The sequence below is a fragment of the Camponotus vicinus genome, unplaced genomic scaffold (assembly GCF_025532165.1).
Source record: "Camponotus vicinus isolate PSW18456_S1 unplaced genomic scaffold, iyCamVici1.0 SCAF_9, whole genome shotgun sequence".
NCBI lineage: Eukaryota > Metazoa > Arthropoda > Insecta > Hymenoptera > Formicidae > Camponotus > Camponotus vicinus.
Window position 1 is genome coordinate 18,214,568 of NW_028141981.1, and position 18,876 is coordinate 18,233,443.

General features: G+C 27.8%; 3 protein-coding genes and 1 pseudogene across 8 annotated transcripts; 2 read left to right on the top strand and 2 right to left on the bottom strand.

The window, feature by feature from the left end:
* Positions 1-971: 971 nt before the first annotated feature.
* On the bottom strand, positions 972-12,037 carry LOC145976770 (ATP-binding cassette sub-family G member 1 pseudogene; annotated as a pseudogene). 2 transcript variants are annotated; one of them, XR_014440308.1, is made up of 3 exons: positions 11,805-12,037; positions 7,329-7,422; positions 972-4,113 (listed from the first exon to the last, which is right to left on the bottom strand). The product of XR_014440308.1 is annotated as an ATP-binding cassette sub-family G member 1 pseudogene, transcript variant X2 (transcript). The 2 variants fall into 2 exon arrangements; XR_014440307.1 differs by lacking the exon at positions 11,805-12,037 and adding an exon at positions 7,511-7,711.
* LOC145976772 (uncharacterized protein CG13380-like) lies at positions 11,663-13,021 on the top strand. Of its 2 annotated transcripts, XM_083108146.1 has the most exons (4): positions 11,663-11,729; positions 12,080-12,170; positions 12,525-12,719; positions 12,897-13,021. In XM_083108146.1, the coding sequence occupies exons 3-4, from the start codon at positions 12,549-12,551 to the stop codon at positions 12,966-12,968; spliced, it is 243 nt and encodes an 80-aa protein (XP_082964272.1). In that variant the 5' UTR covers positions 11,663-11,729; positions 12,080-12,170; positions 12,525-12,548; the 3' UTR covers positions 12,969-13,021. The 2 variants fall into 2 exon arrangements, with proteins under 2 accessions (XP_082964272.1, XP_082964271.1); XM_083108145.1 differs by lacking the exon at positions 11,663-11,729 and having other exon boundaries at positions 11,998-12,170.
* Positions 12,978-17,515, top strand: LOC145976771 (DNA repair protein Ku70). Of its 3 annotated transcripts, none has more exons than XM_083108142.1 (9): positions 12,978-13,068; positions 14,740-14,909; positions 14,987-15,158; positions 15,259-15,691; positions 15,783-15,879; positions 15,999-16,242; positions 16,359-16,520; positions 16,600-16,824; positions 17,003-17,515. In XM_083108142.1, exons 2-9 carry the CDS (start codon positions 14,745-14,747, stop codon positions 17,128-17,130), a joined length of 1,626 nt encoding a protein of 541 aa, XP_082964268.1. In that variant the 5' UTR covers positions 12,978-13,068; positions 14,740-14,744; the 3' UTR covers positions 17,131-17,515. The 3 variants fall into 3 exon arrangements, with proteins under 3 accessions (XP_082964268.1, XP_082964267.1, XP_082964270.1); XM_083108141.1 differs by lacking the exon at positions 12,978-13,068 and adding an exon at positions 14,246-14,360; XM_083108144.1 differs by lacking the exon at positions 12,978-13,068 and adding an exon at positions 14,376-14,425.
* Positions 15,723-18,628, bottom strand: Ggamma1 (guanine nucleotide-binding protein subunit gamma-1). The gene is made up of 2 exons (XM_083108147.1): positions 18,405-18,628; positions 15,723-18,307 (listed from the first exon to the last, which is right to left on the bottom strand). Exon 2 carries the CDS (start codon positions 18,300-18,302, stop codon positions 18,090-18,092), a length of 213 nt encoding a protein of 70 aa, XP_082964273.1. The 5' UTR covers positions 18,303-18,307; positions 18,405-18,628; the 3' UTR covers positions 15,723-18,089.
* Between the last annotated feature and the right edge of the window lie 248 nt (positions 18,629-18,876).

Sequence of the window (18,876 nt, forward strand, 5' to 3'; positions counted from 1 at the left end):
TAACATCCCTTTTTTCTACTTTCTTTGAATTTTCCAATAATTTTCTCAATTTTTATTGAAAAAGAAGATGAAAACATTAAAACAATATTTTTAATATATTAATTGTTGTATTTCTTCTATTTTTTATTTTACAAATTGTTTTTCTATACTATTTCTATGCTCAATGACCTTGTTGTAAAAGTTGTAAAAGTTATAAAAATTTATATTGAACATAGATTAAGAAAGTAGTATCATAATAATTTTTCAGTTTTTAAAAATATACATATATTTTATCTGTTATATTATCAAATTGCTACATTATCATATTATTATATTATTTTAGCTCATTATAATAATAATTTAAAAGACGAACTACTATTGGTGTCTAATCATTATAATTATTTCGACAATTTAAATATATATATACACATACATAAAACATTTCTTTATCATATAAAAATTGTTTTATCTAAATCTACTATAACAATATTTTTTATCAGATTAGAGCAAAATAAAATATTTATAAATTCTTTTAGCTATATATATTTACACATTATATATATATATATATATATATATATATATATATATATATATATATATACAGGGTGAGTCAAAAGTATGTTTTAAAAATTTGTGAGCGTGTTCCTGGATAAAAAGGAAGAACAAATGTTCATATGAACATATGGTCGCAAATGCTTTGTTGTCGAGATAATGGACATAAATCAGCAGTATCAAATAATGCTTTATTTGAACGTTTACAATTTTGTTATTGTTGTTTGTTTCTTTCGTTCAAATAAAGCATTATTTGATACTGCTGATTTGTGTCCATTATCTCGACAACAAACCATTTGTGACCATATGTTCATATGAACATTTGTTCTTTCTTTTTATCCAGGAACACGCTCACAAATTTTTAAAACATACTTTTGACTCACCCTGTATATATATATATATATATATATATATATATATATATATATATATAATGTGTAAAATATAATATAAAATATTAATAAAACTATTTTTGAAAACTTTATGTAAAATACATTCTCTTAATAGCATATACATATTAAGGCAGAAAATTTGATTTCAAATTTCTCCAACAAATATTATAGAAATATTAATTAAATACAGAATTAAATATATCATAGAATAATTTATAAGATATAATATAAGATGTGTGTATGCGCGCATGTATGATATATAAAATATAGTTTTTATGTGATTTTTATGTGACAATTAATCTAAATAATACATGATTTTTATGTGACAATTGATCTAAATCTCTACATTATTACGTGTACTACTTATTCTATTTGTTTTCTTTATTCCACAGATTTGATGACGATTAGATCAAATTAGAAAAAAAATCGATCCATTTTGTAAGCATTATTTTTACTTTCTACTCCACATATGTTGCACAAGAATTCCTTTTGATGTCTTGATTCTATTTGTTAAAAAATAATAAAAAACGTGACTATCTTTAAATCTTGATGGAAAGTTCACGAAAAGAAAGAAATACTATATTGCCATATTAAAATTCCTGTTTTTGATGAGCTGACGTATCTCTGACATTTATATTCTGCCCATTCTCAGAAAAATGTCATTTATGTTTCATAACAACATTCCTCATCGGTGATTCCTATACGGAAGTGTGTTATTTACAGAAATCAAAAAAAATCGCCGCATTGCTTTACAACGAGCTGCTAATTTTTGTCTTAACAATAACGCGAATATTCAGTATAATTTCGACAATTTTCTTTTTAACAATACGTAAACTATAATCCGAACGATCACGAACCAGGCGAAAAGTGCAGTAACATTGAACCAAAACATGGGCTTGGACATACTTAACTCTTGCAGTATCATTGATGGTATCCGAAGATGGCAATAATTTATGTGGCTCGGACAACGTAACTTTTCTCGATGAAAACCGTAAATCGCCTGCACTATGCCTTCAAAAGCGTGTCTGTAGTAATTTATGTAGCTGACATAGTAAAGGATCACTGGCATGTGACTGAAAAAGATCATATAACCGGATAAACACAACATCATGCAAAGCATAGTAGACCCAAAGAACATGCCATTAATGACATTGAAAATTACACCTAGACCTAAACCTACGCTTTCTGAGATTAAACTCGTCAAGGCTAAAATGAGTAGAAACATGAAGAATCGATACCATTCCATAGGTTGGCTGGTTAACACGTAAGAGATGCTCGAATAAATGAAACTGAATAATATTTGCAATGGCAGATTGATCACCAAAGTAGCCATGTAATAAGTCTTCAATTGATACCAATTGTTGAAGCGCTCCTTCCTTAGAATAGTCAACTCCAAGGGGAACTTCAACACGGTTGGTATCATAGTAGTGTACATAACGTTCATCACACTTGCAATCAGGTAACCGAAATTACTCATAGTTTTACTGCCATCGTCGCCGACATGGTTGAATGTCAAACCCAATAAAATAGCTACGATGAATTGAATGATTACTTTGAGATGAGCCATCGTCCAATCTCGATACAATAGTAGCATGGAACGACGTAAAAGTATTATAAATTTCATCATCTCAGAAGGTGGTTTTATCTTTGAAAGTATGTTTGCGTTCCGCTCGTTGAAGGACGCTTCTTTGAATATGCGCAGTTTTAAGGGAGTCACAGTTCTTTGGCAATAATGTTTGGCTGCTGTAATCAATTGGCTGTTGCAATCTCCGTACTCCCCGCAGACTACTTCTAGTATATAATCCGCAGGATTGTGATATTGGGGGCACTGGAAGCCCTGTCGGGCGAAATAGCTTATCGTGTTAGCGGGTGTATCGGCGTACGTACATTGACCATCGACCATCAGATAAATATGATCAAACATTTGATAAACCACGGCGCTAGGCTGATGGATAGTGCAGATGATCGTTCTACCATTCTTCGCTAAAGTCTGCAATGTAGAGATGCACTGTAAAGTCGACAGAGAGTCCAGGCCGGTAGTCGGCTCGTCCAAGAACATTATCGGCGGATTACCGATCAGTTCCAAGGCTATGCTAAGCCTCTTCTTCTGTCCTCCACTAAGCCGATCGATCCTTGTGTTCTTTGTATTCGTTAAATTTAGCGTCTTCAAGATGTTGTCGGTCAGCATCTGTCTGAATACATGCGTCACGTTACCTATCTTTAGACAGGCCGCTATCATCATGTTCTCTTGAACAGTGAACAAATCGAATAGATGGTCCGTTTGCTGGATGTAGCACGAGTCCTTTTTGTGTTTGTTCAAATGTTGTTTACCTTTGTTGCCGATATAGTCAATCCTTCCTGTTAATCCTTCCTGCTGAAATCCACTCAGGATGTTGAGCAGTGTGGACTTGCCGGCACCGGACGTTCCCATGATGGCAGTCAATTCTCCGGCTTTGAAGAGTCCGTCTAGGTTCTTTAAAATCTGTTTCTTTTGTTTGCGATATCCGATGTGAACCTCGTACGACAAATCCCTGAATTGGATGTCGATCATTGGGATCCTCATCGAAGCTGATATATATTTCGACATGATTTATAATATTTATCTGATCGACCTTCTGAGAGAATTTTTTGTTTGTTTGTCTTCCTACACACTTTCCTCGTGTCACCACTAATCTATGCGTATCAGCGCAAAAAATACCATAAAAACTGTCCAATTTAGAATTATTTATATGTAATATACATTGCATATACGCGATAATGCGATGTCGACCAGTTCTAAACTGGTTTTTGTGTTTAAAAGATCATGGACACTATAATAGAGATATAATTTATAACTTTCGAATGTTTACGCTTCTCATAAACACAAAGTATCTTGCAATCTATACATTAATATCACTATCGTCACTCTACATATATGTACACAAGTTTCTAATAATTTACTTTAATATGTTATTAGTGATGCGATTTCTTATACAATATTTATTTTATTATACATTTAGCATATTACACATGTTGCACATGCATGTCATATCATTCGTTCTCACAATGTTCGTAATTAAAATTAGTTCTTCTTTTATATTGTGAGTCAAATCTGATTTTTTGTGCAATTAAAAGATTGTTTATTTAAAAGATTCGGTAATCTTCAATTGTTGCTTCAATCAGATTCTGCAATTTCTTCTTTGTGTATCTGTAATATAACAATATTACATTATTATATATATTACATTATTATAATGTAATATAACAATATTACATTATATCTATACATTTCGATTTACTTGCAAAAAATGAAAATTTTCGTCAATTTTCGTTATTTGACGACACTCAATATTGCAGTAAAAATGATTTAATGTATCCTTTTTGTGGCTGATAATTTATTAAATATGAAGTTATTTATTAAATATATTTTATGCAACAGCTAAATATTTATTTGTCGAAAAAGTCAAGTTAAGTGTCACATGTATTATTAAATTAGAACTATGTATTATATCAATGAATTAAATAGTATTAGTTAAATTCCTAGAAAATATTAAGATGCCTAAACATCTTAGAAATATCTAAAAACATGGTAAGATATCTTTAAAATATTCGAGATATTTTTTAGATATATGGATCGGTTATTAAAAAGAGATTTATATTTATCCTGATTTTATTTCGATCTATAATATATTTTTATTCTATCGTGACTTATCTGATTAATATTTTTTAAAGATAATAAAAAATCTCTAGAAAATATAGAAAGTTTGCATAAATAAATTAACATAATTTTTCAACATCAGCGAGAAAAATGATTAAATAAGATAGATAGATTTCTTCTTAATTTTCTAATAATAATGTGATGTTCGTTCAACAACAATTTTACCATCTTACGTTTTTCTATTATTCGATATGTAATATGATCAATAATATATAATAATGATCGATATTATTATTAATATTGTTATTCACATCCTTTCAGATTTAATTGCAATCTCAATTAAAGTATTGCATTTTCCTCTACAAGCATAGTCTCTAATTTTCACATATTATTGTTATATCAATGTATTTTATATAACTTCTCGCATGCAATATAATTTTGTATTGCAAAAAGGCAATCATTCTCTGAGAAGATTGTTTTTTTGCAAAATAAAATTATACCGCATGCGAGAAGTTATATGAAATATTGATAGCAAATATTCATAGCAGACCTTATATGTATATATTTTTTTTCATTCAAATCACAAATTATTACAAGTTGAGATATTATTATTTCCTAAATCATCATTATTAATGATAAAAACGTGATGCAATGTAGATTATATTTCTTACATAAAAGTAATTAAGTTGAGAGGTCGAAATTATCTGTATTAGATAAAATTGTAAAACATCCACATGAAAGTTAAAATGAAATATTTCAACGCGTCAGAAAAATATAAATTTGTTCTAAATTATTTATACATGTGTATTGCAATACGCTGGAAAAGGAAATTGAAATGTATATGGATGTGAATTTAAAATTATAAAAGATTGTAAATATTTTTCGAAAAAGAATTATCCATTAGAAAAAGAAATATCCATATGTTTAATCTCAAAATATTTTTAACTTATAAGTCTAGTTTATTCTTAGGAAACATGAAGCTTTATTAAATTATTAAATTCCAACGTTTGCCGATGGAATCTTTTTATTAATTATCAGTTTTGATTATCAGTATTGAACGATTTATAAAATGATATTTTAAAATTTTAATCGCTTATCTCTTTAATCTATTTTTTTTTCATTAATGGAATAGAATGTTTATTTTTCTCAAGTAAGTTAAATTCTCTGAAAAATATTAATAAAATATTAAAGAATTGAATGTACATATAACGAATTGAATATACATTAAATATACACGAAAAGTATTCTTTTGAATAAATAATTTTATAAAAAATTATTATCTCTATTATTATCTCTATTTTTATGTCTAAAGAAACATGTAAATATGTGAAAAAAGATATGAATAATTTATCAAAGAATTTTAAGTTTTCTTCGTCTTCTTCTTTGCTCCGTTTTAATCATATTCAAGTATACTGAACCTTTTCACAAGGTCAACGAGTCCATTACTTGTAACGTATACATATGTATCCTTTCGAACAATATTAATTTATTTATTTACGAGAATTAATTTGCTCCAAATAATTATATTTCTTAAGTATATTTAACAACACATGTTTCATTGTATCGATTATTTCTTTTTTTCATTTATTATAATTAATGTTTGTTGCATGACAAGTAATAATTTTGTATAGTAACGATAATAACAAAGTAGAAGAAATATAAGAGAGAACAAAATATTTTAAAATGAATGCTAAAGGTTAGATATTATTGAGAATGAAATAATCTAATTCTACATAAACTAGAACAATTTAAATAATAATCTAGAATTAAACATAATAATGTCGAAGAAGTTTTTTTTTTAATGATTCATTAAAAAAAGAAAAATTTATGCAAATAATAGTAACCAATATCAGAAATTGGATTAAATTGATGCAAAAAAGGAGGAAAAATACTCATGTATCTCGGAGAAAAAAAGTGATTTATCTTATCTTTGTCTATCTTTGTTTTTATTTAGCAATTTTGCTGCAATATATACAAATATATAGATATAAAGACAGATTATACCTGAAAGATATATTTCAATAATAAAATTTGTTGCATGACAAGTAATAATTTTGCATAGTAACAATAATAACAAAGTAGAAGAAATATAAGAGAGAAAAAAATATTTTAAAATGAATGCTAAAGGTTAGATATTATTGAGAATGAAATAATCTATAAACTTTCATATTTTACAAAAAAAAAATATATATTCTTAATTTATATATTTTATATAATTTTTACTTCTCCCTCTCTCTCTCTCTCTCTCTCTCTCTTTTTCTTTTCTCTCTTCTAAAATAGACAAAATTGTTTATAGCATTACAATTATCAAATGAGTTAAACATAACATGTCATCAACATATTAGTATTAATATTAGTATTAAATTGATATTTAATATTTATTTATTGAAATTGCAAAAAAATCAGTATATAAAAATAAATAGCAATCGATAGATTGTATGAAAAAGATTATAAGCTAATGCGAAATAATTAAAATACACATATGATAGAAAGATTAATAACGACACGAAAAAAAAGATTTGATGCATGATTAAAAAATATCTATGTAACATTTGTTTAAAGGAACTGAGTCGAGTATTTACAAATTTTCAAAATGATGCATGTGTGTGTGTGATTGTTATATTAAATAAAATATTTTAATTATATAAATTTATGTGAAAAATAAATGATCTCTCCTACTTTTTTTTCTACCACACCTTTTTGTTTTTCGATTGACATTATTTTTGCGAATTTGATTCGTATTAATGGACAAGAAAGTCACTTACCGCCTAATGAAGATTCCATCGATGTCTTTATGATTCTCTTATAATTCCTATCAATATATTCCTTCCTATTGAGAATCTTGGTGAATTTGGAAAACTAAAAATCGGAAATTTTCATACAATTGGACAGACACCAGGACAGAAACGCTTAGATAACCGGTTAACAACGTAAATTAAGCAAATACCTAAAAACTGCCGATTATGATTAAAATATGTGATTATAAAATATGTGAAATATGTGAAAATTCTAAAGTATAGAGACGCCTCTTGTTGACGCGCCGCGTTAACTGACTCAAATCCGAAGTACAAACTGATTTATGTGCTTATATTAAGTCTGGCGCTAGCGTGCAATGTGATTCGAATGACGGTGGCGAGGTGGCTGAACACTTCACATTGCATCCGCCTATCTTAGCAACCTGTTTCTACCGATACGTACAAAAAACCCTTTCTTCTTGATTTTGTTTTTAGCCTTCGAATATCTGTAATATCAGTCATGACGAATCTCGCGAAACCTGTTTTAAACATTATCCTGTTCTGTCGACGAATTTTATGGACAATGTATTTTGTTGTTCTTGAATTAAGATGACTTCCTGATATACAGGGTGTCTCATTTTAAATAATGCGCTCAAATATCTCCGAAACGGTGCGTTAAATAAAAAAATGTTTCAAACAAAAGTTGTATGGCTTGAAGGGGGTCATCAGATGGTGGCAATGATTTGACCTTGGAGAGTCATTTGAAGGTCACGTGAAGGTCACCGTCAATTTCTTAAATGGAACCCCCTATTTTTTATTGCATATTCTTATAGCTTATCTCGAGGGCTTTCCAAAACACTATAATAAAATATATTTCCCTCAAGTACTTTTTGAATTATGAGGCTTGAAATCATTTTTTAATTTTACATAAACCGTAAAATATCTTGTAAAATATTCATTTTTCGATTATCTTACCTTAATACCATATATGTAATTGGCAATTACCAATTACATATTTTTTCTTAAAAATAACTATGTGTTTTCTTTACACCAATTGATTCCTCTCATTATTTTGTACATAAAAGTATTAAGGTAAGATAATCGAAAAATGAATATTTTACAAGAAAAATGAATATTTTACGGTTTATGTAAAATTAAGAAATGATATCAAGCCTCATAACTCAAAAAGTACTTGAAGGAAAAATACTACTTTATTATAGTGTTTTGGAAAGTCCTCGAGATAAGCTACAAGAATATGCAATAAAAAATAGGGAGTTCTGTTTAAGAAATTGACGGTGACCTACACGTGACTTTCAAATGACTCTCCAAGGTCAAATCATTACAACCATCTAATGACCCCCTTCAAGCCATACAACTTTTGTTTGAAACATTTTTTTATTTAACGCACCGTTTCGGAGATATTTGAGCGTATTATTTAAAATGGGATACCCTGTATATATATATATATATATATATAATCGATTGCGCATGCAAAGTTCAGAAGCAATCGAGATACCTATTTGCTGTTTCCAGCGCGATGTTTCGCAAACCGCACACAATTAAATGGAAAGAAAGATAAAAAATAAAAAAAGCAGAAGTAAAACTAAAAGAGCAACCTAATAATTAGATACACATTGTTATTCTACGGGATATGATAATCGAAACTATCACATATGTTATTTTGTTTGTAACGTTTCATTACATATTGTGCACATCTATATCGACATTTCGATTTTTTTGTCTCATGAAAATATCTAACTCTCTCTCTCTCTCTCTCTCTCTCTCTCTCTCTCTCTCTCTCTCTCTCTCTCTCTCTCTCTCTCTCTCTCTCTCTCTCTCTCTTTCTCTCTTTTGTTTGTATTGCCGTTGTTAAAAGTTACTTTTACTAATGCGAATGATAAAAATATATCTTTGGGACATAAGAATAAAAAAAATCACGTCGCAATCCTCACAACTAAATACCAAAGTATTTCTATATATAAGATTATTGAGAGAAAAAAGAGAGAGAAGCCACGTATAAATTTTATTATTATTGTATATTTTTATGAAATGCATTTTTCAAGAGAAGATAAAAAATTTAATCTTTTATATATTTTTCCATATACTAAATTTTTCTTTCCCTATACTAAACTGATATTTAGCAATTTAAGTCTCAATACGCGAATTTTATACGCGAAGATAGATATCAACAAATGAGCACATCTAAATATATATAAGTATTTAAGAAAAATCGTTTATTTTCACTTACATTGACTGATCTTGCGCGATTTGTCTTCCATACCGTAAAAATGATAAATAATAGATATAAGAATTATATAAATAAATAATAGATATAATAATAGATATAATAATATATATAATAATAGATATAAGAATTATATAGATAAATAATAGATATAAGATCTATTATACTTTAGCTGCAACTTTTTTCCTTTTGATTTTTGTGCAATAATATGCAATAATGACAAGTGTTATGCCGATAAATGCTTTTTATAGTTCTTCGATCATGAGTGTATGTGTATACAGGATGTATCAAAAGGTAAGATCAATCAAGAAGTGAAAGAAAATGTATATATATATATATATATATATATATATATATACATTATATATATATATATATATATATATATACATTTTCTTTCACTTCTTGATTGATCTTACCTTTTGATACATCCTGTATACACATACACTCATGATCGAAGAACTATAAAAAGCATTTATCGGCATAACACTTGTCATTATTGCATATTATTGCACAAAACTCAAAAGGAAAAAAGTTGCAGCTAAAGTATAATAGATCTTATATCTATTATTTATCTATATAATTCTTATATCTATTCTTATATCTATATATATATATATATATATATATATATATATATATATATATATATATATATATATATATATATATCCCATACAGCACAGGTAGATCCTGAGTATGTACTCAGTATATCGCAAACGTAGATTGTGTATATCCCACTAATATTCGATATACATACTATGATATTTTGAGAATGTACGGAGGATGTTCCTATGTCTGCCTTAAAAACCTACTCAGAATATTTCTTGGTATATTATGAGTATATTTTTAGAATATTTTAAGCATATTTTTACATTAATAAATTATATATGAATATAGAAAACAGTTGGACTATATGTAGAATAAAAAATAGATTCTTCGTGATGTAAAAAATAAATAAAAATGTGAAATTATTTACTTTATAAACAAAACTTCAGACAAAAATGTTATTTCTAATAGATGGAATATAAAACGTTTGAAAAACACCTATTAGTGTTTATTAAATGATTCTTATTGAAATATTGATCTCGATAATCTATGTACAATTATGTAAGTACACTCGGTAATAGATGAAATACCTTAATAAATGCAGTAAATGGATTACTTCTCATTTTAATTTCAAATAATCTGTTTAATATTCTGAATTCCAACAAGGAATCCAGATTATTAGACCAATTATTTTAAATTAAGTTAGTTTATTATAAATTAAACTAACTAAAAAGAAAAAAGAAGAAACTTTGGAATTCATGTTAGTACCAGTTCTTTATGTCCATTTCACCAAAAATTAAGTACGAGTTTGGTGGCGCATATATATATATATGTACATTAATTGAAAAAATACATATATTCTCTATCGAATTTGATTATTATTTTACGCAAAGTGTAGACATTTATTAGCATTATAATTTCCGTAATTTGAGACATTGTATTATATTATAATACAAATTCTGTAGAATAAAATGCCAGTACGGAATGACAGACATTGATATATTCTTATGAAGTATCTTATTATTGTTTGTAGAGTTATTAAGGAAGATTATGAAGCTTCGATTTGCGCACCTAATGTACAACCTTGAAAAAAGAGTCGCAAAAAATATGTATAATAGCTTCTTATTTTCTAAATTACACGAACATTATTTCATAATGGGCATCGTTTTTATCGTAATAAATCTGACGTGAACAGGAAACGCCAAGGAAATATAAAATAGGCTACTTTTTCTTAGGAAACAAAAAGACATTTATAAATCATATTAAATGTCTCTTGTGTGTGTGTGTATATTCATTGAAATAAAATTATAAAATAAATTTAGATGAAATAAAAAATGTATATTAATATGCTATATGAATGTAAAAAAGAGTAAAACAAAAATGGACAGTTAAAATAAATTTCTGTCATATATATGTATATATCATGCTATTGATTTAATATGAAATTTTCTGCGAAATATCGAATTATAACAAGTTTTAATACAATAAAAAATAAAGAAATAATAATAATGAAATGATCGATGTTAATGTATCGATTATTATTGATCGATTATTTTTCGTTGTATTTACAAGCTCACGTCGAAAATTATAATACAAGCGAATCGAAGATGTGGCGAGGAAGATTATATCCGAGCATTGTTAACAATTACATTTTTATATATACGAAAAGATAAAATATATTAAATTAGAACATACATAAAGGATTTTCTTACCGCGCGTATAACCTCCAACGAATATTTTTCTGATGATCCTTTTGATTTTTTAATTTATCGAATTCTGCAAGAACTATAGATCATCATTTCGTCTGTATAGATCCGTGATACATATTTCATAACATAAGATCTTTTTAATTCGATTTTAGCGTCCTATTTTAATGCACGATAGCTAAAGCACAATCTGAAATTTAAGTAACGTTTAAATTTGAAAGGGGGGAAGGCAATGTCCTCTCAATGTGTACTTCACTGTTGTTTGTTTTGTTTCCGCGTAGGATCAACCTGATATTGTCCTTAGGTTTAAGACGTTCATATATAGAGATCACGGCGAAATTCTGTGCCTTAGAAGTCTGTGAAATTATTCAGGTGAATTATTTTATATTTTTCTAATCCATTATAATAAAAAATCTAGCTTCTCGAGAAACTAGATAATTACGATCTATATCGATTTACACTCGCGAAATTTTCCAGATACACATGACAAATTCTTCTTTTTCATCCTACTATAGTATATAAATTTTTAGTAGTTTTATTGTGTGTAAAATATTAATATATTCTATATCTGTATAGGATATTAATGCAATTCTGCAAATAATTGCTTCATATAATCCAATAATCTCAAGTTGTGTCATATAAAGAATAAAGACTTATGTGACTATCTTTCAAATATGTAACTTTAAATAATATATAATTCTATCTATCTATCTCTTTGTGTTTCAGTGCTTTCAGATTTCACCCATAAACATGGAATCAGAATATGTAATAGAAGGCAATGCAAGGATCATCGCAAAAAATATGCCAAATTCTAGTGCGTCAAAATGTATTTGTTATAGACCGCATTCCAACATTATATGCAATGGCTGTGGATTTTGGACAAAAGGCAGAGTAAGATATTGTTGTCCTGAACATCCAAAGGTCAGCATAATATTGTTTTAACATTTCTCTTTTTCCTTTTCGTTGAATTCTCTTGAAAGTAAATTTTTATTCTTTGAAAGTAATTTTTTCAATTTACTGAAGATAACAACATTTAAAACATAGTATTTTTAATACTTTAATTATTAATAGTAATTTTTTGTATTTTTTATTTTACAGATTGTTTTCCTATATGATTATGCTCAATGTCCACGCTGTAAAAGCTACGATTTCATGCTCACAGAGATCTAAACAAACATTATTCCATTTCTATCAGGCTAATTAAAGTTATAGATTTGTTAAAGATAAATATATAGAGATAAGTTTCAACAGTTACCAAAAATCACTTTAAGTAAGTTTACAAATAATAACATAGTAGTTAATATTAATAATATAGCACATAGGTATAGTACTTATTAATATAGATAATATAACACATAGGTATAGTACTCGGTACAGTAATTAATATAGATTAATATAGATATATGAAAAATATTGAAATACTGTGATGATAGGTTTATTTCAACTTTCAGACCAAAGTATATTTTTATATATCTGTAATATAGAGATAGTACTGAGAGTTACAATATATATATATATATATTGACGTATCTGCTTAGAGTAACTGTCAAAATGTTTAATGTATAGACACCAATAATAGTGTTCATATTTTTCATAGTAATTAAGAAAATATTGATATGATTATAATATAATATTACTACTAATATGTTATAACGCTTAATAATTTGTATTATTATTATTTAAAAAAACTGATACATATTACTTTATATATTACAAATATTACAAGTATTCTTAAATATACTATTAATTTTGACATTAAAAATTTTGACAGTAGACTCGAATAAGAGCAAATGTATTGTGGTAAGAAGTTGGTAGCTTGTTCTTAAAGAGCCTAGTTTTCTTTTTAAAGCTTTAATATATGATCTATATCATAAAAAAGCTCAAGACTGACAAGCGTGAAGTAATGTAACTAACAAGTATATAATATAAGAGCAGTTTGAAATAAAAATAAAAATATAACTTCATACATAATTGTATGCCATTTATGTATTAAATAAAATATTAATTATGTTTAAAAGTAATAAAAGGTTTTTTCTTGTTCAAATTATATCCTTAAAGAAAAATTTTTTCATAAAATGCACAATCTCTATATATTATTTAAGTTATATATACATGTAAGTGAAAAATATAATTATAGTATTGCTTTATTTTTCTTAGTTTTCTTTTCGATGATTTATATCTGTATCATTGATATTGATGTATCATTTATATCTGTATCATTGATACTTATGACAGGATATATTTCGAAAATATTTTTTGAACTTTGAAAATTTATATAAATACATAAATTTCGTATATAAACGAAAATATAGGATGTTTTATAAATAAAGATTTACTATTTCTATTTCTTTGCTACGAAACCTCCATCATAAATCCCGCCAAACAATATGTCAACTCATATGTTGAGCATTTCATTGGTCAACTTGTACAGTATTCTTACGTCAATGTGCCAATCAATGGCCGCATTCAGCGAACTCAACCGCTGAATACGGCCAATGAAGCCTCGTGGACCCATTCATAGTAAATAGTAACCGTCGTTTCTACATGCGCAGTTAAAAAGTGGTAAAATCTTCATATATTTTTATAGATACATAATCAAAAACTTAAAAAGAGCAGGATTCCTTGAAGTTCCGATAATCTTTAATTTTTCCAGAAATAAATTATATTTTATTATTATATTTACTCTTTAACTCTTTTAAATCTCTAAAATATTAATAATATTACAACATAAATTGACACATATCACATCATGTGATGTTTATATAAAAATGTTTTTATAAGAATATTTTACACAATAGTTCTTTATATTTAAATTTTTTGTAGATATATGTCTATATATATATTGTAATATTTATAAGTATTTTCCATTTTTGTAAATATTTATCAAGCATATTATTTGAGTGATAACTGGAAAATAATAGGAAATTAAATTGTATGATAGCGAAAATGGCATTCAATATACAAGATTCCAATATGGATGATGAAGAAGATTTACAAGCAAGTCAATGGTATGGAGTAAGAGAAGCTACATTGTTTCTTGTCGATGCCACACACAGAATGTTTGAAATAGAGCCAAAAACCAAGCTCAGCCACATTCAAAAATTTTTCAAGGTTAAATACACTACACGTTATTTTGATGAATGACTCGTATTTAAAAAATTAATTATCATTAATCATAATTCTTGCAGCTATATAAGCAGATTCTTCGGCAGAAACTTGCATGGAGTATGCAAGATTGGATGGGTGTAGTATTATTTGGTACTGAAGAAAGCGATGCAAATTCAGGCTGGAAACACATTCAAAATTTACAAGAATTACGAGTTGTTACCTTGGATGACTTACAACGAATCAGAAAATTAAGTAAGGATATTTACAGCCCAGCAGTATATGTAATGTGTTTTAATAATATCAACTACAATTTTTATCTAATAATTTTATGAATTTCCAATAATTCTCATAGCTAAAAGTGGCATGAAGGGCTATCAGAGTATTAAATCTGAGGATGCTTATCCACTTCATGACGCATTGACATATGCGATGGACATTTTTTTGAGGATAAAAACAGTTCTTACTAAACGCAGGATAGTTCTGATCACTTCTCATGTTGCCAAACTCGCGGATGACGAAAAGCATCGCATCAGATCAACGGCAGCATCTTTGAAGGACTTGGATATTAAATTATATGTAATTGGTTTGGGGAAGAATTGGATACAGGATCAATTCTACAAAGATTTAGAGATTCTATCGAGAAAAACGGATGTAGATGTTTATAGAATGACATCACTGGTAGATTTAGTGCAACAGATTAAAGCACCTTCCAAAAACATTGCACGTTTATGCCTCAAAATAAGCGACGATCTGGAACTTGATTTGGTTGTCCGTACTCTGGGCAGGTAAATCTTCATATTAATAAGAATAATATAATTTTTATAACACACATCATTATATAATTCTATAGATAACACTGTGAACATTATTTTACAGGAAACGTAGATGCTTACGAACAAAGCCATTAAGTAAAGCTACTAATCAAGTTTTATCGAGATCGACATATTTTAAGGGTGAAGATTCCAATGATGAGGTAATATTTCATAATATGTATCTTAAACATTTTGATAATTACATATATTGAATATATACCTTGCATTTTTTAATTCTTATTATTCTTTTAAGTTATTTAATTAACTGGACTAATTACAGGAGAATAGTGACAATGAAGAACCTAGTTTACCTTTTATGATACCAGAAGAAGTGAACTTGGAAACTAAGGAGTTAATTGGAAATAAAAAATTGCGTTTTACACAGAAAGAACTTTCTCGAATAAAGCATATACATCCACCAGCCATCAAGATAATCGGCACAAGACCTATACCCGATGATCTCTTTAGATATCATGTTAAACGGAAATATTTCATTAGAGCGGATTACAGTAGCAGTCGTAAAGGTAAAGCACATAAAATATATGAAGATTTTATGTTTCTTTATACACAATAATACATTCAATTTTTATATTGCAATGTTTATTTTATAAAATTCATATCTTTTGTTTCTTTTTTCCAGATAATCTATTGTTCTTCGGCGCTTTATTGAATAAATGCGCCGCTAAAGGAAAAATGATCATTTGTATGTTTACATTGCGGATGAATACTCAAACTAATCTCTGCTATATGATTCCAAATGCTGATTTAGGCGGCTTTTACTTATCAAAAATTGCATATGAAGGTATATTTTATTATATTATACATAATAATATACTATGACTTAAGATGTTTCATATTAATGAATATAATTCACATTTTAGGAAACATTGGAGATAAAAGTGAAGCATTGCATCATTATGATGCACAAAATTGGGTAACTGATGAAGAAGTGGTATTATGGAAAAAGACAATTGACAAGCTCAATATGAATTATCATCCTTACAAATTTAGATCTTACAAATTGGAATGTCAAATACAAATAGTAGAAAAGTTAGCTCTGGATAAGGAACCTGGTCCTCCGCCAATTGATTCAATCGAGCAGTCATGTAAGTAATATTAATATTATAATATATGTATTAACAAATTGAGAAAAATGTATAAAAAAAGAAAAAATACAGACAAGAGAAAATCACTATTCCTAGATATAAAAATAAATTTATATCAAATTATATAAGTTTGCTTATAAATTATTTATAAATTAATTATAATATACTTTGTTTCCAGTTAAGGCAACTTGTGAGAAAACAATAGATTTAATGCCCGAATTTAAGGATATGTATCCTAATATAAACAAATCTGATGGTCCACCAAAAGCAAAAAGAGCTAAAAAGAGTAAGAAGGAAACATCATAATTATTGTACATAATTATGTAGAATAGCATTCTATAATGAAAATAATATTGATAATATATTCAAAGAGAATTTACATTTCTACAAAACAAATGATTCTATATATATATATATATGGCAAAGAAAAGCTTTTTAAAATAAATGTTGTTTGGTAAATATACAAAAGAAGAAAATATTGTTATTTTTAAGATATAGCTTATATTTTATTTGACAAAATATTGTGGCAAAAGTTGTCTACAAAAATTATATAAGTTAAATTCCTGTTTCTTTTAATAAAGTAGTTGGGGACACATATTGAGGAAGGAGATACATATTGATATTACATTATTTTATTGTTGTCAGTCTTAGACTTTATGTAGGCACTTAATAAAGGCATTTTAGACACTAATCTGCGATTGATGCAATGTATACTGTGAAAATGTGTTGAGCACAGATTAAAAACTAGTATTATTATAATCTTTTAATAAAAATTTTGCATGTTTTTTCTATCATTTGAAACTATTGTCAAATTGCTTTACTAAATTATTTTTATCTTATAATAATACTAGTTTGAAAGATAAAGATTATTCTTGGTAAATTATTATAATTATTTTGATAATTTAAATATACATATGAATATATATAACAATATTTTCTTTTACATATATAAAAATATATTATTTTATCCAAATCTATTATGAAGAAAAAGGCATGTGTAAATTCCTCTATATATAATATAAAATATAATATGAAAAATTCTATATAATTTGAAAATTTTATGTAAAATGCATCTTCTTAATCAATTATTAAGGCCGAAAATTGATTTCACGCTTCTCTAACAATTTTAGATATATAGAATAATTTAAAAATTGCTTAAATCCTATACAATCATGAATGTATTTACCGTTGCATCAAACCATCATGTAATTAGAGGGAGACAAATGTGATTCTCTCACTCGTGTTCTCGTTTCAAGCACGCAGGTTTAAAGTAGGATACAGGTGCTTTTCTCACGAAAGGGATTAGACTTTTGCGATGAAAAGCCCAGCAGCAAGCAATCCTCTTGCTCGTGCTCTGTGATGTACTTCATGATATCTTCGACAGCCTTGCTCACCGTGATCCGCTTCAGAGCGGCCTCGCGGCGCAGCTGCTCCGTCACAAGACGCTGCTGTTGCAAATTCGTGATCACCATGTCCATAACAGCTGTGTATGTGCAACAGAAATGAGAGAATCTCTGTGCAAATTTCGTGACAACAGAAAACAAAAGGGGAGAAAAATACACCACAAATTTAAAGGCTACCTGGACGTCCGATGCTGGAGCCTTACTTTCGCAGATCGCAAATCTAGGCCTCAACAATTCGATCCTCTTCTTTGTCACGAAAAGTCACTCGTTGACTCTTTTTCTGTCTATGTTTCTGTCTCGTTCTTTGCTCTAGCCTTAGTTTTTTGAAGATTTAATCTTACTTTAATCTTTCCTGTGTGCCAATCCCTCAAGGCAATCTCGCACTTGACGATTACATCGCATTACATGACGCGATGATTGGCTGACAAATGCATCTTTGTAAAATTCTGCTCCTTTTGTCCTGGGCTGCGGTCAAGGAGACACTGAAAATGCTTTGGAGCGTTTGATTGACCAATCAGGTTAAAGAAGTCTTTACTCCTTTTATCCTGATTGGTCAATCAAACGCTCCAAAGCATCTTCAGCGTCTCATTGACCGCAGCCCTGATTAGTCAATTAAAAGTTGCCTTACTTCACGGGTAGAATTTTCGAA